The following is a 21,732-nucleotide window of genomic DNA, read 5'->3' as shown; positions in this document are numbered from 1 at the left end:
TTTTGGCACTTTTTTTGTGGTCAGGAGCACACTAAACATTAAAAAAAAAAAAGGTAAAATTTACCATAAGAAGTTAAACATTGAAGCTACTGAGCTACTTTCCAGAACTGATTTGAACAGTGTGTACTATGCACCTTCACTATGTTTTGTCTGTTTAAATTTTCACTTCAAGTTCTGGGGTTTGCAAACTGACTTGGCATCTTGCTTGCCTTCAAGGGCAAATAACTGTAATTTCAACACATGTTCCTATTGGTTCTTACCAATTCTATGTGAATGTCAGTTTCTTTTTCTCTTAAAAACATGATGATGCTGTTTGTCTTTGCAGCTGTGGAGGTACTGTTGGTGCAATTCTGACATGTCCACTGGAAGTTGTAAAAACACGACTGCAGTCCTCCTCTGTGACTCTGTACATCTCTGAAGTTCATCTCAACACTCTGAATGGTGCTGCTGTCAACCGAGTAACCAGAATTTCTCCTGGACCTCTCCACTGTCTGAAGTGAGTGTACCTGGCACAAGGGTTTGGGTTCATTTTGGGGAGGGAGGAGATCAAAATCTGTATAAAAGATTCAGACTTTTATGTCTGTCATGATGCTGCCAGGAGGTGACTTTCCATATTTTGCCTTTTAACTGCGTTTCTGATTCTTTGAATGTCCTTCATGCTTGAGTTTGCATGTTGAAGTAGCCAGAGCATGTGTACCTTTACAGCTCACATCTCCAAACTGCATCCCCAAAATTCACTAACACTTAAGTGCCAGACTCCCATTTTCATCCTGAAAAAACATTAGTATAAGACTTTTTCAAACTGTTTTGTGTCCAAATCATAGAAGTTATTGAATATGGAGGCAATTAAAATTAACTCAGTTTGTTAGTCTCTTTCAACTTTCAGCATCCACACAGTTTTTGCCTTTGATTATCTTCTGGTGTATGTGTGACTTGTAACATTCTTTTAGAGCTAGTAAGAAATAGCTAAGGCTGGCTTTTGCAGTGATCTGTGTTGTTTGTGTAGTGCCTCACTGAATGGGGGCTGCCTCTCATCTCCTTGTTTGCAGTGCTTGTGTAGTTCAGGAGCCAGCAGGAATGTTGTAAGGCTACAGTTAAACAGCTTGTATGGCCCATAGGAAGGGTTCACTTTTCCCTGGGGACTCAAGCTAGCCAGTTCAGCAGAGGGGGAGGTACCTTCATTATTTGGGGATGAAGGGATATTTCCTACAGGAGAGAACTGCTGCTTCTTGCATTAGAAAGTTGGTTGAGTCTTGACAACTTCTATCTTCTGTTCTTAATTAGCAAGAAGTAGTTTGTAGAGAGCCCTTTCTGGTAGTTGAAGTGTAGAGTTTAAACTTAATCTGGTTAGGGTGTAGGATTTGCTTAAATGGAGCTTGTAACCAAATAGCTCCTTGAATGGAAGATCATTCTTTTCATGAAAGTTTGGGTTCAGAGCCTTTTTCATGGCTCCTTTTTCAGGGTTTGAGGAGTGAACGTGTTGGGAAAAGGTATGTGGAAAGGAAAGGCTTGGATTGTGACCAGCAAGGAGATCTGCTTGGCTTAGTGGTTTTTCTTGATGGAAGTAGAGGGCTTCAGCTTCTTTCTGAGTGTTTGGTTATGAATTTATTTTCTGTTTAGAAATGTATATTAATGAATAGCAGGTTGAATAGATGTGTTTTTGTAATGCTTCTCTGCTAGAAGCCTGCTATGCTTTAAATGCATCCACAAAACTGAAAATAGCTTTGTATTCCCAGGAAGCAAATTCAGACTGAGGTAGAGGTAGCTTATGATGAACTTCATTGGTAGGGTTTGTTTGTTTGTTAGGCTGTCTTTAACAATTGCCTTCTTACATGTCTTGTTTATCTGTAATACAAGAATGTATCTCTTCTGCTGCTTTTGTTCTTTGCTTAGATGTGTTTTCTTTTAGGTCATTATCACAGGGCTGAGATGCAAAGCCTGGGTTTCAAGTTCTTTAAATACAGTAAATATGAAAAATCCCAGATGACATGGCAGTGGACTGTGATAATAAAAATACATATGTGCAGGGCATAATTACTCTTGGTTAAGGGACTAGGGCTGTTTATGGGGAAATAAAACTGTGTTCCTTTGTCACTGTCATGCCCTTACTGTCATTAGATATTTTTTTACTCATAGTTGCCAGGCTTTGGCTGTGTCATAGCAAATTTGGTGCAGTGCTCAAGACTCACATTACACAGTCTAAAAGCAGAGTGATTCAGGCAAATTATGTCAGAATTTCAGTGAACTGACTGCTGTAGAATCACTTCTGCATCTTAAGCATCAGTGGAGGTGACTTGAAAGGCATCTCTGTCAGGAAACAAACTCAAAAACAGGTGACTCTATTCGCTGGCAACAAAAGCAAATTATTTTTTCTTAAATATCTGTGTTGCATATCATATTACATTTTCTCATCATTCATGTTGCACAATTTAAACCTGAGGTCTTGTAATGGAAATTTCACCAGCCTCCCAGCTCAGGCTCTCCATCCATGTGACATAAGAAAGTCGGTTGAGGTTGTATGGAGCACTTATCCTACTCTTCCAACCAGGGATTTGCCCTTAATGACTTTCAATAAACAAATGCAGGCCCTGGCATCTGCTCTTTAGTGCAAAAAGTTTGTGTCTTATTCTCAGTGCACCTCTGGCACTCTTCCAGCTGGTGTCTGAATGCAAAAGAGCATCAGTAACTATCTCCAGTATAATCCTGTCTATTGCAACCGCTCTAACTCTTTGCTGCTCTGTCAAATTCTGGGACTGTAGATCCAAAAGAAGCAAATAGACCTGATAAACTTCATTCCTAAGTTTTGAAGACACTTAGATTCTTGCTGCTTTGAATACAGGTGTAGTTATATGTGCATATATACATGTGTAAGACATTATGTGGTAGTAGTGGTTTAAGTGGATACAGATCCTGTTAATTAGGTTCAGCATTGCAAGGCATAAAAATGCTTTCATGATGACAGGTCCAAATAATTTGTATTTCCAAGGTGTCTTAGAGTGTGTGTTAAGTATTCCAGTTAACTGCTGTGGAGCAGCAGATGCTGCCCACATAGTGAAATGATAGCTGATTGTTATGGACAAAGAGCTGGGATGTTGCTAGACACATTAAATGTCTGTATTCCTAAATAGCAGTGGTAACTGCAGAACCACTGGTTTATTTTTGCTTAGTGGAAGCAAAGGTAAACTTTGAGTTTGACTTAGCAGCAGAGCAGTGGTGAATCAGCGCCATTGAAATCAGGAAGTCAGAACAATCTCAGAATCTCCTTTAATGCTATAGATTGCTTTCACTTGTTTGTTCTGATAGTAAATTCCAAACAAAATTGCCATTTATACAAGGCTTTATTGAATAATTGACTTGTCATTAACCTGCATGGCTCTTTAAAGAAGAAATGTCCAGAACTATTTGTGTGCATAGGCCAATATTTCTAAATCAGTAAGCACAGGGCTCTGTTTTGTAGCATCGGGGAATGTAGTTAATTCTTAACTTTAAATCTGGTTCTAAAGTAATTGCTAGAGCAATTTCCAGTAATGGGATGCAGGTAGTCCTTGTTTTTCTCCCATGTCCTACCATACTTTTTAAAATACTAATGTGATTACCATCTAGATTATGGGGCAGACTGATTTCACTAGAACTGAATTTTCATGCATAATCTTTTACTGTGCCAGGGTACTGTGCTGCATAGGTCTTCAGCTCTTCCAAAATTCCCCAACTATATGGGATCCATATTGCAAAACTAAAGGACTAATAATGCCTTATTTGAAGTCTCAACTTGCTGCTTGTACCATGCTTTCCTGTAAATTCCACAAATGTGCAAGGTTACACTCTGCTGCCACCCAAGCAGTGTTTCCTGAGCTGTGATTATAGTAGCCATGGCACAGGAGATGTAAGGACTCTACTGTGGCTTTGACTCTGCATGAGTCACACTCCTGTCTATTGTTACTATCAGTGAATTACCTTGCATGGCTAGGTAAGGATTGTCTTCCCTGGAATTAATCAAAAGCCAGAAAACCACTGGCTCCACAGCCCAGCAGCAGTGCTTGGTTAGGAGCACACAGGCAGCAGCTCAGAACTGATAGGAGGGAATCCCTGCCAGCCTCTAGGAAGGGTCACTTCTCACATTGAAGTTTTCAACTTTCTTTTGCTATGGTCAAAATAATCATCAGGTCTTAAAGAAAATAGCTAAGAATGGGCTTCTAGTTGAATATTTAGTGGATTTCAGCATTGTATGGGTATGAGAAAGGCAGGACAAATAGTAAAGCAGCCTTACAGATAAAAACTCCTGACATGAAACTGCCCTGTTGGAGTCTTGTGGAATCACACTGGGGTAGCACATGCAGAGCCATGCTGAGGTCTCTCTTAGAAAGGAGGAGATAATAAATTGCCAAAGGTGTCCCTGGCTGGGTGTCGTAGGCAGAAGAGCAACATCTTCCAGAGTGGCTCTCAGACAGCACTGACTGAGTGGAACTGGGCTTCTGAAGTCTTTCTCCTCTTCTGCCTTTTGCTCCCTGGCCCTCTCACTCAAAAAGTTTACAAACACTGGGAGTTGAAGGGTGGTGAAAGGAGTGTAGTGTAAAATAAAGTATTTTGCTTTTGCCTCCTGAACCATCTACATGAATGGGAACATTTCCATGCTTAGTATTTTCTCCCTGATTCAAGGACACTTTCTTTAACTTCCTAACAGATAACTCTGGACAACTCTGTATGTGTTCCTGTATATAAGTTAAATTTGTATTGAGATCAAGTCTTACTTCTGAATTTTGTTTATGGTTTTCATAGTATGTTGAGCAATAATGTCATTTTTAATGCTAGGAATTCTAGGAAATTACTCATCTTTTTTGTGTCCCACACTGTATTACTGTCAGTTACTATGAAAGTTTTCCACATGATGTAATTTTGGTGGTTAGTGTACTCCTTAATTTTGCTCTGAGTGTTACAGTATTGTCTTCTTGTTTTCTAGGATGATCTTGCAAAATGAAGGCCCTCGTTCTCTGTTCAGAGGGCTGGGTCCTAATTTAGTTGGTGTTGCTCCTTCCAGGTAAATACAGACATGCACAATAAATGAAATACATTAAGAGCTTTAATGTGTACTTGAAACAAGTCTTGCTTCTGCAGTTGTAAATACTTAATTAGCAGCAAGTAACCTTTGGTTCCTGGCGTAACTTTTTGCCTGAGGAATTGAGACATATATGTACACCAGAGGTATCTCAGCATTTCCTATCCTGTGTGCTCTTGTAATAGTATTTACTGTTGTGTGCTATTCCTTATGCAATGTTTTGTCCAGGTAAAAAGAAAAATTCTTAAGGAATTGCACATGTAAACTGCAAGTCTGGATCTTGGGTAATACAAAGATGGACTTAGCTTTCAGTTAATTCATCAGGAGGCAATTATGTGACTGTAGCCTCAAAACACTGGATCTTCCTTCCTGAGTTCTGGTGAAGCGCAGCCTTGTGCTCCCTTGCAGAAGGAAGCCTGTTCTGAACTTTCAGAAAGGGTGAGACACTGGATAGGAGGAGAGACTTACCAGCTGTCCCAGAGAAAGCAGATCCAGCAGTGGACTGGGCTCCAAAGGGTACTGGGGCAGTGTAGGGCCGAGGATGTAAATGTGATCTAGTTGGCAGTGTTATTGCTGTTGTCTGTTGCTCTGCATCAGCACAAATACTCCAGCTCCTCAGCTGGTGCTAGCAGGCAGAGAGAAGAGCACTTTATGCCAGAGTTAGAATTTATCCTTACATAGAACTGTTAGCTGAAGTCCATTCCAAAAATAGGAGAATACATGGGAAGAGTATAGAAACAAAGCTGTGTAAAAGTAATAGATTCTTTAGGCCTGGATGAGAATACTTGAAGTTGTTTCCTGGTCCTTTTTTTTTTTCCCCCTTCTGTTTAAGAGCCTTTATGCAGAGGGAATATATTCCACAAAGGTTTTATTCTTTCCTTGACTTAATGCCCTGCTTTTGTTTATTTATTTTGTTTGAAAAGAAAATATTCCTGTCTCCTGCGCACTCAGTTGGAGATTTCTGGTTTGAGGTATTTGGATGTTTCTGAAAAACACTACTAAACTGAACTTTAGCTCTTATGAGGTAATGTTTTTTAGATCCTCTGCATAAATAAGAAAAAAAGTTAATGAAATAATTGTTATCTTTATTTTAGCAAATTTAAGGATTTAGGAACATCAGAGGTGCTTTCTGGTCACTGACTTAGCACTGCCCTTTGGAAAAGCTGAAGCAAACCTAGTAGCATTTGTTCTTGACACCTACAGGATATCAGGACTTCCTAGTCTGGGGAGCCTGTACTTTTGTACAATAGATCAGTCTGTTCTATCAAATATTCAATATTGATATAACTTTAATAGCAATTTTCACCCAGGAGTGGGATCCATTGCATAAGTGACTATCTTCCATGAAGAATATCCTCAGCTGGAAAAACAAAATCTATTTCTTTTGAGTTAATTATATGTTAAATCTTCTGTTTCCCTTTGGTTCTTCCCCTAGGTGAAATACTTAGCTTGCTAAAATGTCTGCTTGATGTAGTGTGTAAACCTTATTTATAAGCACATCTTCATTTCCCTCTGGCTGATTCTGTCTTCAACCAGCACTTCATTTCAATTAAGCATTAGCTAAGTGGATTTAACATCAGCTCTTTGTTTAAATAAGCTGTAGAGAAGCATATTTCATAACACATCCAGTGTACTTAACTGAGTTCAGGTTCCATTTTAGAAATTAGACCCATAAAGCAAGCACTTTATCTTCTTTGTAATAAAGAAAAACATGTTCACACAGCTAATGAGGTTAATGTTCTACTTGGGAAAAGTGGCATGTTCCTTTTTTTCTCTTGCAGAGGGGTATGCGTAGATTTAAAACAACTGAGTTAGAACCTGAAATGTGAGGTTTATATGTGCTTAAAATAAGATTTTTTGGCTTTAATGAGTGAAAACACCCATTTTTCATAATTTATTGAATTGGGTTGCTGACTTTGCCTAGCTTTGTTTGTATACCAGCTCCTGGACTCGTGTAGCACAAATTTACAGCATTTTTCATGTTGTGTTCAGAGACAAAAATCAGTGTCTATTATAAATATAGAATGCTGGAAAAAATGTGAATCACAGCTTCACAGCTGTTCTAGCATTTGAAGTGTAAATATTTATAACATCAAGTTATCAACATTTAAATCTTAAATGCTATAATAATAAAAATGTTGTTTGGTTTTTTGTTCTCTTCAAATTGTGCTGCTATTGAAATGAGTTTAGGTCCATTAGAGGAAGTTTGTTCTGTTATTAACTTTGAAGACTACTGAAACTTTTTCTGTGTTTTTCTTTCTTGGCTGAACTTCCTAGTGTCACAAAAATCACTTTTATATTTCAAAGTATCTGTCCTTACCCTCACTAATTGGTAATTGGAGCTGTTTTGTGGAAAAAACAAATTCAAGTGTCATGTTTAGAGTCATTTCCATTCCTTGAATAGTCCCACTACTTTGCAAGAGTTAATCCTTGGGCAGTTCTTTACTGAGGAAGGGAGTTTTAGCCCAAGATAATCTTCAGTCAGTGAAGTTAATGGTGCTGCTTGTTGAGAATTTTGAAATGTAAAACATAACATAACTTGAATTTTGTTCTAATTTTAGAGCAATATATTTTGCTGCTTACTCAAATTGCAAGGAAAAGTTGAACAATATTTTCAATCCAGATTCTACCCAGGTACACATGATTTCAGCTGGTGTGGCAGGTAAGGATCTGTAACTTTTTAGCTTCATCCTACAGTCATATCTGCAAATGAGAGGTGACAATAAATATGGAAAAAAAATGCCAACAAAACAGAACATGCTCAGTAATTGAATGATGTCTTTTTAGTGGTTATCTGCCTTGGTGTGTCATTAAACAGGCTCTCTGGAGAATATATGCATGAAACTGCACTAAGTGATAAATAACAGTGTGTGTGAACAGTCTTCTCTAGAAAGCCTGCATCCCTGCTTTTTCAGTTGTAAATTTGTGAAATGAAAAATGTAGCCTTCCAAAACACTAACTTACTTCTCTGTAAGCTATAAAGTGTTTGCACTGACTTCTGGTTTAATTCTTCTAAGCAGTTTTTTTTACCACCACTTTCTGCTACAGCTTTGTATATTTTAATTATTTTTGTCTTTCAGAAATGTGCCTGCAGTTATTTGTGCAAATTATATGTAACAGTCCCTCCTCCTTTGTTCATATCCCAGTCTATGGAAAGTTTGCTCTGCCACTAAAGAGTCAGAAGAGCAGATTTCTCATAGTTCTCATGTATTTTCATCTCAATAAAAATAATTCCTATTTTATATCTGCAATGTAACTTCAGTGTATTTTAGCAGATACAAATATTTGTTGCTTGATTTGAATATTTTGTGCTTTGGGATCATTAACAAGGGGGAGTTAAAGGCAACTGAGCGAAGTTATGGTCATGGACTTGTGCTGGAAAAATCAAAACTTGGATTAATAACACTTTATCTCTTGTTGCCTATGCCTTTCTGCACCAAAATAAATGTTCAGATGTTTTTATAGGCCGTGGACACTTTACAGATGAATTCTAACAATTTAATTGTTGAAGTTTCTACGACCTGTCAAATTTCACAGCTAGTCTGTAGAACATGAGTACTGGCAATCTGGAACGGACTGATAAAGGTGTGATGTCAGAATAAGGAATAGGATTTGTTTTCTGTTTAATGCTTGCTAATAATCTGATACATAGAGATTTTATATGGTGTATCAAATATACGTGACATTAGCTTTATACCTAAATGACACTAATATTCATCTCTGGCGCATGAAATGTTATGACAGTTTTTAACCTTTAAGGTGTAAGAAGAGCTCTTTTATCTTGCCCAAGTCAGACAAGGACAATGTAGTGTTGGGTTTTTTTTATCATCTAGAAGTGAGTGTTTTTGTTTGTAGGTGAACAGCAAGGGGATTGGGATGGAAGGGGACTTAATGAAGAGTTCATCCTAATCAGTTAATTGCATCAAGAAAGATTAAGAGTCTTCAGGTCCTTGTCAAAGGAATAAAACATGTCCTTAAGTTGGAGGCAGGGGGAAGTGTGGACAATATAAACAAGTCTGTCCTCAATTGAAGGCAACTTGTGCATCTCATGAAGTGCTGCAGACAAATGAATATTCTGAGTCTTTGGAAGTTCCTGCCCTCATTCTGTAGAGCACATTTATGGAGATGTGCTTGTAGTGCTTTTTCCTGGGTGTGTGCAGCCTCAGGCTGTAGTTTGTCATGGAGCTCTGTAGCTGCTTCCCCTCCAGAAGGTTGGTGTTGTGCATTTGTACATACAGCTGTAGTAGACTGGGGAAATGGATTTGAGCCTCAATTGCTATTTGCTTTTTTATTTACTTCTGTCTATAAGTTCTAACATTGAACAACTCTTGGGGCTGTTAAGTTTCTCATACTTCCAAGGTTCTGCAGTTGTATTCTAAACCACAGTCAGTAAAACAGAATGCTCAGTGCAGGCTCACACCATAGGTTTTGGCACTGCACAGTAAAAGAAGTTCTCAGGATCTTTGAACAACATAACAATTCTCTCTTCTGGTGTTATTCTGATATATGAAAAGGACTCTGCAGTTAAAGTTAACAGTGCTTTCTTGGGAATGTGCTAACTTTTTGTAATTCTAATATATTTCAGAAAATGCACTTAAACCAGCTATTAACAGTTTTACCTGCAAGGTTTGTATTGCTGTATGATGAAAATTACCTTAAAGAAATGGCAAAATAACAGGGGCAAGATCAAATTGTTCTTACTTGGTTGACAGGTTAATACAGAAGATCATTACCATGTTTACTTTGGAACCTAAGATTTCAAAATTGGCAAGGTGGATAAATACTTCAGAATTAGCATAAAATAATCAGTATTGGTGTTTTTCTTTTTCAGCTGCCATTGGTTTCAGTAAGGAATTGAATAATTCAGTCTTAAATGAGGGTTGTTGTTTTGTTGGTGGTTTTTTGTGGGTTGGTATTTTTTGGATATGACCTTTCTGTTCCATAAAGTCAAATACCTAATTAGCATGAAGTGGGATTTGCACTTACAAAGCTTTTCCTGTGGGTTGCAAGATACAGTAATGATGCAAAAATACATTTTTAAGCAGAATAATTGTAATGTTGTTTTATTAAAGTACTCCAAATAGTGAACTACAGTCAACTTTAAATTCTATTTATTTGTATAATGTGCTAATACATGTCTCAGGCTAGACTGATGTCATTATTAAATAAGGATGGTTTTATGCACTTGGTGGTTTTGGGAGTGAAAAGCTGAGATATAGTATTTTAAGCATTTTTTTTGTTGTTGGTTGGTTTTAGGCCTGATTCTTCATTCTCAAAATATATATTTATGGTTTTAAGATTCTTCTACTAAGTTTGTTTTATTCTAAGGAGAGTGAAGTATCTATATATTAGTAACTGATGCCTTATGCAAACAGAAATGAATGCTGTCTTCTTGCTGTGCTAGTTTCCAGCATATAGAGCACATCCCCTTCATACCTAAAATACCTGAGATGACATGAAGAAGTACTTAGCAATCCTTTTTGCTTACTCCTCGGCATAGTTGTGGTTCTCCTTTTGCAAACTAGACCAGGGAATGTATCTGAGCTTGGTACAACACTGTTTGCTTGTGTGAAGAGTTGATTTCTGGTTATTTCCAAGTTAGGCTAAATTCTCAGATTCACTATAAACTCTGCCTTCTCATTGCACTCAACCTCTCTCACCACAGAAAAAAAGCTGTAGAGAACAGGATGAGATACTAGATTCCTATGTGGCTTTCTTGTTTGCTTTTTTCAATGATTCACAGCCTCAATCAGACAATGTGGTTGCAAATCTACTGCAAAACTACTTTGCCTTGTATGCTGTTGCTGTTTTTTCTAGAATTTTACTGGCAAACCAATGCAAATGCAGAATTTTTAAAAATTATTATTTATTTATTTTAAAATAATTGGGACCACTTTATTACTTAGAGATACATCACTTTGTAAGTTTTTAGTGCTATGTACACAGTTAATTCATACCAAATATAATGCATATTTAGTTCACTGATCTTAGAAGGTTGGATTTCATAAGGTATCTTTTCTGTCCCAAGACTAGGCTAGCTTTAATGAATAGTATTTTCAAGGGAGTGGAAAAGGAGATTTCAATTGTAAATTTTCTATATAGGTAAGTATTTGGAGTTGTAAAATTAAATTGCTGCAAATGAGCAGAAATTTCAGTACTCAGTGCATTTTACACATCTATTTTAATATCTGTGGCCTGTTTTGATTATTTTTCTTTCTTTTTTTTCCTAAACTTTTACCTGCAAAGAGTTAGATTTCCCAATAACTAATTGACAAATCCTTCCGCTGGGATTCGATTTGTACACTTGTGTCTGATGAGGTCACTGCTTGTTGTTATGATACAGAAAAGCCTGTGTCTATTTTAGGCATTTACTGTACATTTCTCCCGTGAAAAGAGTGAGATCGTGTCATCTCATGCTCCCCCTCCGCAGGTCACTTCCTGCAGCAATATGGACTAACTTAAACCTCGTGAGTACTGAACTGAGCGTCTCTTGCAGCCTCTAGTGTAAGAACCACACGTGGGTTTGTGATATCTATTGAATAAACACCGTAAGGGGAAGACACTTCTAGCTTGAACTCAGATGATGTGCATTGTGCAAAGACGTCACTTTTCCTTAACTCTATTTAGAGTGATTTTTTTTTTTTCTGTGCCATTCAGGGAAAGGTAGGAAATACCTTTCACTGAGAGCTGCTACTGTACTTAGCTCTGGTCAACTGAAAGCCCCTACTGGGTTAAACAAGGCATTTTGGGAGTTTTTTTTTTCCCAGTGTTCCAGAGCTGCCTTTAAAATGCTGCAGCTGATATTCTGTGTTACATTTATTCAAAGACCTCTTTTCTTTTTCTTTTTTAATATGTGTATATAATCCTTTCTGTCTCTTTCTGTTTACTCTTTTGGTTTGTTTTTATTTTACTACTTTTAAATTTTAATTCATCATTCCATGTTCACATGCGTCTGTATCAATTACATTGGCTTATAGATTAAAAAGCACCAATCCTGTCCTTTGAAATATGATGCATAATAGGAATACCTGGGATCTTACCTGTCAGTAGCTGGGATAGCTGAAAAAATAGATTGAGATATTTCTGTCTGAAGCTGGGATACAATAAAATAAAACTAATGGAGTTTGTAGTATTGCCAGATTTATCTGTACTTGTCATGAATCTGGGGTCTTTCTTGAGCGTGCAATACATTGTACAGTATTATAAAGATCACTGAGGCTTTTAAAAAGAAAAAAGTAAACGATGGAGTTTCATGGCAGTTGTTGACAGCCCCCAAAGTTTGTTTTAACAAATATTTTTGCTACAGATTTTCTGTATTTAAAAATCAAAGTTTATAATTTCAAGTATCCTAAAAGGTATGTTTCATGATTTGGAGGGCTTTTCTTGGTGTCAGCACCAGTCAATTCATTTTTCTTCTTCACTAACTGCATTTGCTACATTAGCTGTAAGAATTGATCTGTAGTCACTCATCTGGAAACCTGAATTGTTGAAGGCCCTTTGATTTGAACTGTCAACTTAGACCTGTGACAGCCATGGGGAAAAATACTGGCCGTGTTGCTGAGTGTCTGATCCTACTGTTGGAAGTGCTACATTTAAATAATGCTTAGAGTGGCCCCAGGAGTGCAGTTTGAGTAGAGTAGGGGCTGCATCCTCTGCCAACCACTTTTCACTGGAAATTTCCATATATACTCTTCCCAGCCAGCATAGAAGTATCAGGCTGCTGCTATGGGTGGATACAGGCACTGTTGTCACTCAGCCACTGCCACTGATGGCACCTGTGCATTGCCTGGTCCAGACTGAGGATTTGCAGACAGCCTTATTTTGAGTTGAATATGAAGGAGAAAGGCTGTATGTTACAGTCTAAGAGTTAAAAAATTCCAAAATGTGCAACTTAAATAGAAATGCAAAAGGATTTTTGGTTTTGTTAACTTCTAATTAAGAAGTAGGAGAGACTTAAGAACTAATTTTGGTTTTTAGAGAAGTCTTTTTTGGAGGATATGTTGGTAAGGCAACTGATTTTTTTTCCCCACCTTATTTCAAAGCTTTTGTTGCAGATCTCTGCATTTCCTAGTGCACTTCATGCCACAGAGATTCTGATTGGAAGTCAAACAAAATTAAAACTTTTAGTGCCAGTGAAAAGAAATAAAACCATACAAGAATGAAGTTTCCTTTCAGTGTAGTTGAACTTGGGCTCAAGCACTATTGGAATCATGGAATCACTGGAATTTCTGTGACATGAAGTGACAGGACAGACAGGTTATGGCTACATGAGCTACAGAGTGTGTTTTGCACACATGGTGTTATAAAAACATCTCATGCCTTGTTATGGCAGAGTAGTTCCCCAGTGCTTGGGTTTTTACATCATTATTTACCTCCATTAAATAGAGATATAGAACTCTTGCCTTGTTAGGATTTCACTCCATTATGTGAAGGTTATATAAGTACTGAGATATAGGAAAAATGAGTAGTGAATCAGAAAAAAAGAAAGCAAACTCCCAATCCTTATCTGCCAGAAGAAGTTGCCAAGTTAAGAAGTTTTAGTCAGTTTAAAAATCTGTTTAATCAGAAAATTGAACAGAAGCCTCCAATCTACTTTTATTCTTCTGGTGTAAGAAAATCAGCTCAATCTTAGTAGCTGCCAAATCAGATAATTTGTTTTTAGAACCTGAACTGAAAACTAATTACCTGTTTAAGCTTTGAGGATGGGCACAGATCAAACTGAGAACAGTTAAGATCCCCTGGCATTTCTGAGTATTGCAGACCTTTGTGTGCAATGTAAACCTAGCTTGTGATTGAACAGGAGTAACATGTATGGAACCCGTTCTGCTAAATCCATTTCTGTGAGCTGTTAGTGATCTGATAAATGAGCTTATCAATAGCCTGTTGCTGGATAAGTACTGTGCCCAGCCATGCACTGAGCAAGGGAACTCTGTCCTTCCTCACACACCCAGTCCATCCCCTTGCAGGAGGGCAGTGTGTCTTTGTAGTTATAAACCAGCCATGTGTGTCACAGAGCAAGTGTCTAAATTTATCATCTCTTGCCTGGCCATGTTCCAGCTTTTCCCTTTTCCTATTCTCTCCTGCAGACATGACACCTCATTGATGGTGCATGTGTGGTATTACTCCTTGAGATGATTTTTTTTTTTAATTTTACTTTTTCCAGAGCTGCCTTTCACTCTGCTTTCTCTTTCTCTCTCCACAGTTGTGCAGAAGTAAGAGTAATTCTTACTTCTTTGTTTTCTTTTTTCCCCTTTTTTATTTTCTGTTTCCTTTTTTCTTATTCTTTTGTTTTCTTTAGTGGACTGAAAATCAAAGCTTTAACCCTTGGCCCTTATGCAAGCCTTTGTAGTTGCTGTCTGTCTGAATAGTTAGAAGTTATAGTATTTACTTTAACAATTTAAACACTCATATGCTTGTAAAAGTATTCCAAGGCCAGCCAACAATCTCTGCTTTGAATACTAAATAAAAGATTAGCACTCAAATGTAACTGCTCTTTATAGTTCATTATTAAAAGGTCTCTTAATTTGCAGTAATAAATGCCTTTTAACTGCACCAAAAGTAGTATTTATTCAGTCTGCATGCTTTTAAACTCGGATTGTATTTCAGGTAACAAAGTAAATTGAGGAAATGTTTTGTAGCATCTCAAATTGCTATTGCTGTCTCTGCAATGCATTCTTATTGACTTTCTTGCCCAATTGGCTGATGTTTGTCTAGTTGGCATTGCTGTTCTGTGGTGTCAAAACAGGGTTGGTATTAGATAGGTAGAGAACTGTACTTAATTTGGCTTATTTTATATGGGGCATCTCTTGCTAAGAATCAAACTTATTCAGTATTAATGTAAAATTTAAAAACAAAGGAAGTGTTTATTGGCTCTATGGATTCACAAAATGGGGACTTGAGAAAAATCAGTATAGTCCGAGTTTTTGCATCCACTGTACCTTAACTGTGTGCATTTGGAACTTAGATGAATTTGTTCTTCTGGTATTATCACATCTAATTGTGTTATTTTTGCATTTTTTAGGTTTTACTGCGATCACAACAACTAATCCCATTTGGTTGGTAAAGACACGATTACAGCTTGATGCAAGGTAAAGTGACAATAGGAAACCTCACTGCTGTGATAACATGGTATTTGAGTGTTGTGAATCTGTTCTGCACTCTGAAATAGAATGAATTCTTAAACATTCAGCATTTCACATTTGCAAAGTTGATGCTGTTCTCTCTTCAAGTTATACTGTCACTTCTTTTTTAAACTGTTCTGAGACATGCTTGAGGCACTGTAGTAGACTGACCAGAAAATTTGGAATGAAAGACAAGGTTAACAGTTTGCTTAAAATCATGCACTACCAACCATATGCTTGCATTTTCATTCAGCAATACATTCTCTTTAACTGTTGAGCAAAACATTCCTTAAATATGGATTCAGTATTATAGAAAATGTTTAGAAAAAGGCTTTAAACATCCTCAGGTTTGGGTTTTTTGTGGCTTTTTTTTTTTTTCATATACAATGAGTTCTAGCTTATATGAAAGAAAATACTTCTTTCATGGATAGAAACGGCTTGAATTGCTGTTTGGATAGAATAGATAGAATTGTCCTAATATGAGATAGCCAATAAATTGTTTGGACCTAGCATAGAATTGACTACAGAAATGGTTCATTGTGAAACTTGTAATGAAAGTAGAGTTTTATGCAAATAGGAAGGAAGACCGACCTTTGTATACCCATCTGTTTAAACCTATAGGGAGAGAATGGTATGATGCCATGTGTCCATATGATTGCCATAACTCCTTAGAAGGTTGTCTGCTGTTTTATTCTGTGACTTGCTCACTCAGACCTCTGCTGGCACAATCCATGTGCTTGCACTTGCAGCTGTAATGAACCACATCTCGTGTGGTGTTGTCATGGGTTTGCATAGTTGTGTACAGTATTCTAACTACTTCAGTATGCACAACTCAATTCAGTGAGCAAGCTCAGAATGGGAATACAACTTCATTTGCCAAATACTGCTTGAAATAGGTATGTCTAATGAGCATTTTCCTTGACATCAGCAGTGGCTTAGTTCAATCAAGTAATAGCTCCCACTGTTGCACTGGTTGCTGTGCCAGTTGTTTGCCAAGAGCTGTAATGCTGAGGGCTGCTGTTTCAGCTCCTAGGCACTGAATGCTGTGGAGCTCTTTATTGAGGCAACAGTTAGGGCAAATCCACTATGCAAAAGGAAATGGTAATTTTTCTCCTGAGTCAAGGACATTGATAGTCCATTTGGGGGTCTGTTTCCAAGCAGATCAGTTCTTTATTTGCATGAGAGTTGGAGAGGCCTAAGGCTGCTCAACATTTGTTTGTGATACTTTTTCTTTAGTCACTGTGTGAAGTTTGCCTTGGATTCCATGTAATGCTTTATCTGTGTTTAGTGCTGAAGGCCTTTGAGACTGCCAAGTGACTTGGAGCCCCTCAGCACCAGTGTTGGGTATTTCATAAGTCTTCTCATTGCTACAAACCTGTTTAATTAATTTTCCAGTCTTGTTGGTTGCGCATGTTGATACTCTGACTTGTTTTCTCCTGTTTAGGAATCGTGGAGAAAAGCAAATGAGCGCTTTTGAGTGTGTCCGCAAAGTTTATCGCTTGGATGGCTTTAGAGGCTTTTACCGGGGAATGTCTGCATCCTACGCAGGCATATCTGAGACTGTTATTCACTTTGTCATTTATGAGAGTATTAAGAAAAAATTACTGGAGTATAAGACTGCTGCTGCCATGGACAATGAGGATGAATCAGCAAAAGAAGCATCGGACTTTGTTCGAATGATGATGGCTGCTGCCACTTCCAAAACATGTGCAACATCAATAGCATATCCCCATGGTAAGTGGGACATGTGCAGCTGAGACCCTGAGTCAGAACCTTCAAAGGGAATCTTCTCAGTCAGATTTGTAGCCAACTTTGGTTTGCTTGGTCAAGAAGTATATCCCTGTCTGAATATCAGATTTAGCAGGTCAACATGAGTATAGTATTCAGAAATGCAAGTGCTTTACAGTGGATATCCAGCATGACCTTTTCTTAGACAAAGTTTATTTTGCCAAGGGATAGGCCAGGGTATAGCCCAAGGTACTCAAAGAGAGTTTCAGATGGAATTTTTCCATATACTTGGCAATTTTCCATGTGCCAGCGAGTTCTCATCTCCGTTCTAGGACTGCAGGCTACCTAGTTTGTGTGTCAGTTGCACTTGATCTTCCTGCAAAGTAGTTCTGCGCACATAGTATGTTAATGAACTGAGTACTGAACTAATGTCAACTTCTGAGGTAACACAAGCCCAAGCAGCAGTCCTCTTCTGGATTGTAGCTAAGCAAATGAACTTGCCTAGTTTAGTCAAATATGTAATACTTGCTCTCTTACACATGCTTGATTTGCCACTCTGTTTGTCTTCCTCCTCCTCCTTTTTTTTTTTTAAGAGGAGTTGCGAGATTGAGAACTTGCAGGGGGCTGTTTTTGTGTAAAAATCCCTGATCAGGTGCTGGGAAAAATAATGAAAAGTGGTGAATGTACCCACTCAATTTTTCTTTTCCCACTGGCTTTCTTTGTACAGAGGTTGTACGAACAAGACTAAGAGAAGAGGGAACAAAATACAGATCTTTCTTCCAGACACTCTCTTTGCTTGTGCGAGAGGAAGGGTATGGCTCCCTTTACCGAGGTTTAACTACACACCTGATCAGACAGATTCCAAACACGGCTATCATGATGTCCACCTATGAAGTTGTAGTCTACTTACTTGATGGATAGCAGTGTGACAAGGTGCAAGAAGGTGGAAGACTGAAAGACTGGAGTGGACCACTGAATGTCAATGCCAATGTGGTGGGCTACAGGAGCGTTGTATGAGGAACAAGCAGCTGTGGACAAAACAGGAGGTTGATTGTGGGCAACTCTGAATAATTTTGCTGCCTTTATTTTGTGGTCTCATGTCAATGTGACAAATGGGAACTGCCTCTTAGGGAATGCCTTCATGCATCTCTTAATTCAGAATTATTCTTTTCTTTTCATCTGTTAGACTAGACAAAGCCATTGAGTCATCTTCAGAGACCTGATGGGTGAGGGAGGGGACATGAAATATGTTCCTGGGCAGTCCTATTACCTTCTCTTAGTGATTGCTCTCAACTACATAATTTTTGTTCTGTTTTACTGCACAGTAACCTGTTGAAGGAATGGCAAGACAGTACTTTTATAGCTTTCTATACCTGACACTTCCATTTAGTTGCTCTGAAGATTCATAAAGAGACTGAGGTAGTGTGGTAAGTGTGTAAAGTTTATCATGTTGCTACCTCAAGACAAAATATGGTGCAGGGACCCAGAACAGTTATTTCTTCACTACAAAAGGTGATACCCATTGTAGCTTTTTGGTTTTGATTGTTCTTTTTTTTTTTTTTTTTTTTTTCTTGATGTTTGAGCAGGTCTGATTGTTTAACTCTTCAGGTTATCAGTCTGTTAATGCTGGTGCATGTGGACTTCTGGTCCTGCTGCATCATGCTTTTTCTTTCCTGGAACTTTTCCTAAGTAAGAGAGGCCTATGAAACATTGGTCCTGTATCATCAGTTTTCCTTGCCAACATGGTCAGGTCACTCACACTGCTAAGGAAGTTGCTGAATGCCACTTTATAGCCTTTTTAAGGATTTGTAATGTGATGAGAAATCTCAGCTAGTCCAGCTTCCCATTTGTGAAGACAGGATTCACTCAGTTTCATGCTGCCTAAGCACAAGCTAATACAGCCCTTAAATATCTGGCAAATCCTTGGATTGCCAATGTTTATATGGGAGTGCTGGAGGAGAGCACGTATCACTGTGGCTGGGGTGACCAGAAACCAGTTGAAGTTGTGATAGATCTTGTCAGTGCAGACAGGCTCTGTGCAAAATGATGGAGAAATTGTAAATAACATTTTCTTGAAAGCATTCCCCCAATGAATGCCGTATCACTTCTGTCAGCTTGAGCCTGCATACTGAGCTATAACCTTGTCCTCCACATTGTCTGATTATTCAGGCATTGGTTTTGTTCTGTAAGCCAATTGCAATATAATGCCTTGCATTCAGCAGTGAGGCTTAGCTGGCTTATTCTGTCATAATTTACAGACTTTTCCAAAATCATACAACTGGAGTGTCAAGCAGTTTAATGTTACAGGAAGTTTTACAGCTTTCCAACAAGTATCTTCTCAGTCTGCATCCATTATCCTTATGAGGAAGATGATCATTTACAAGTTGGGGTCAATAGCTTTCTCCATATAAATGCTGCTACACTGGCATGGACAGAACTGTGCTCTCAGCTCTTCCAGTGTGGTACTTCAGTACACTTGAACTGTGCATCATGTGCAATGGCTTTATTTTATGAATGACTTCTTATGCACTTTGTGGCCTTCTTAGGGCATATGAATTTTCTTCCTCTTACTGATTATCTGGAATCAAACAGTGTTTGAAATATGCAGTTTGGTTTTAAAAAAGCATGTGGTTTGATTTCTGTGTAAGCTGTGCAGGAATTTATGCTGTAAATCCATAGCATCTCTGGCAGTTGTTCTGCAGGCTCTATGTAAAACCTCAAAGCTTGTAGAACAGTCTGTCTGGGTTTTTCTTATTTGCTTTCCTTTATTTTGACCTTTGTTGTTTTCCATACAGTGTCAAAGCATTTGAGTATTTCATGTAATTCTCTGTATTAATTGCTCATCTTCTGAAAGCCACCCATAGTAAATACATTGACCTCGCAGTGCTGTATTGACTTCCCTGCTTGGAAAATGTTCCCTTGTTAAAGACAGCATGGTCTGAGGGGTGACCATGGTGAACTTGATTGTCTCAAAGTGAAAGGAATGCTTAAATGTGTTTTAAAGTGGGCTTTTTCTAGTGATCACTCTAAGAAAAGACTGAAGTATTTATGACTGACCTAAGCTTTGATGTGATGCTTTTGTTCAGATAAATACATGCAGAAATAGTGACTTACTGTAATTTTTGTGATGTGGAAGGTGGGTCACTCCTCACGTTACCTAGATTACTCAGTCATAGCCAAAACTTAAATTGGCAAAGACCATACTCAGTTTTGGAGTTCGTGAATACTTGGAGTAGCCCAGGCTTCATGGGAGTTTCTCTCCTCTGAATACACTGTCCCTTGGTTCTGTGTTTGTCTCCCAGTCCTGGGTATTTCCTGGAATTCCCTGGGTACTGTGTGTGTGCCTTCTCTGGGTAAGAGCAAAGCCCCTGGAGGTGGTAAGTAGGACAATTTAACAAGGACAGTTGAATATGGGAGATAACAGCTAAAAGCAGACAATCAGCTTATTACTCCACCTCTTCAAAGCGTGTTCCAGTTTTGTTTTAAACTTTAGGGGTGATTGTTTTGGCTTCTTTTGCATAACCAAACATAACCCAAATATTTTTGGAGATTTTTCATTATTTTTAAACTACAAGTACCTGCAAAATTACCTCTGATATATTTCCCAAAGATCTTTAAATTATTTATGTAGTTTTCTTGCTATTTATTATAAAAACTCAAGGGAAATAACAAGATGCTTCATTCAATAATATCTTTAACTACAGAGCTGAAAGCAGGGCATTTAACCTTGGTCATCTTGATTTGTATTAGGATGTATTTATGTCCCACCTGTGTGTGCTAGACAGGACGTGTGAAGAGCTCCCGAGTCACGGATCCGTTCCTCGTGTCCCTGGCTGTTCGCAGCCGGGGCTGCAGGTGCGCGGCGGGGCCGGCAGGCGGCACCAGGGAGCTGCGGAGTTCTGGGAGCTGTAGGTGTGACCGAGACATCCAGCGCCTGTCCGCTTACCCATCTCTGCCCCCGCCTCTGTTTACATAACGCACTCCGCATCTTCCCTTGCTGATTGAGGTGTTAATGACAGCGGATCGTTTGGTTGTTAATGACAGTTTCTGCTAGTCTGTTTTTCTTACCACATTTGCAACATTCCTCAGACTGCAGCATTGTAAAAGAATGCTTCCAGAGACAAGAGTGGAGAGCCTTTATAAATGTTGCTTCCTGTTTAAACTGTTCAGATTTGGAAAACAAGCTGAATGCTGAAGTGTGCCTAGGTAAATGTACTACTTTTTTCAACTTTGTCTGTTAAGACTGAGTTATGTAAGTTTTTTCAGTTCTTATATTTAAAAGTCTGCCTACCCTGCATATGTGAAAATAACTATGCCCTCAGAGTCATAGCTAAACACTCACAGATGACAGATTGAGAATACTTCAGTACTCATGTGAGGTTTGCTATTATTCTTGCATACATGTAGTTGGCTGTAAACTATGTGCATTTACTCTGTATTTATATAGTTAACTTTTTGTTTGGATTGCTTTAAACTTCAAAGCAAATTAAAATTGTGCTTCTATTCAAATGTTGCCTGCTGTGCTAAACTGTACACTGTTTTTAACCTTTGTTTTTTTCTATTATTGATACATACCAGTGCCTGCACAGTTGTGATTAAAAATGAAAAATTCATTAACCCAGTAAATCATTTTATCTTGTACCATTTTATAGTAGCTGAAAATAAGGTGTGCTTTGTACCTTTTAGTGTGGTCTTCTTGGATGGATTTATGGCTGACTGAAGCAGTATGTGTTGGTGCAGTTGGATTTGAACAGTTACCTCTACAGAACCAAGCAACCCTGTCAACTGAGATTCAGGAGCTGGTGACCACAGAACTTGTGTCCATTTGAA

The 21,732-nt window shown here is 38.2% G+C and overlaps 1 protein-coding gene across 1 annotated transcript in view; it reads left to right on the top strand.

The window, feature by feature from the left end:
• The window catches only part of SLC25A36 (solute carrier family 25 member 36), a 30,378-nt gene extending 8,850 nt beyond the window's left edge, over nucleotides 1–21,528 (top strand). Inside the window, exons 2-7 of the mRNA XM_021553639.4 lie at nucleotides 326–496; nucleotides 4,958–5,035; nucleotides 7,615–7,715; nucleotides 15,075–15,141; nucleotides 16,619–16,908; nucleotides 17,630–21,528. Of these exons, the coding sequence (XP_021409314.1) occupies nucleotides 326–496; nucleotides 4,958–5,035; nucleotides 7,615–7,715; nucleotides 15,075–15,141; nucleotides 16,619–16,908; nucleotides 17,630–17,823 (901 nt within the window). The 3' untranslated portion in view covers nucleotides 17,824–21,528. The remainder of the gene's footprint in view (nucleotides 1–325; nucleotides 497–4,957; nucleotides 5,036–7,614; nucleotides 7,716–15,074; nucleotides 15,142–16,618; nucleotides 16,909–17,629) is intronic.
• Nucleotides 21,529–21,732: the final 204 nt, after the last annotated feature.

Source organism: Lonchura striata, chromosome 9 (genome assembly GCF_050655825.1).
Source record: "Lonchura striata isolate lonStrDom1 chromosome 9, ASM5065582v1, whole genome shotgun sequence".
NCBI lineage: Eukaryota > Metazoa > Chordata > Aves > Passeriformes > Estrildidae > Lonchura > Lonchura striata.
This window is presented reverse-complemented; position numbering and strand designations above follow the sequence as displayed.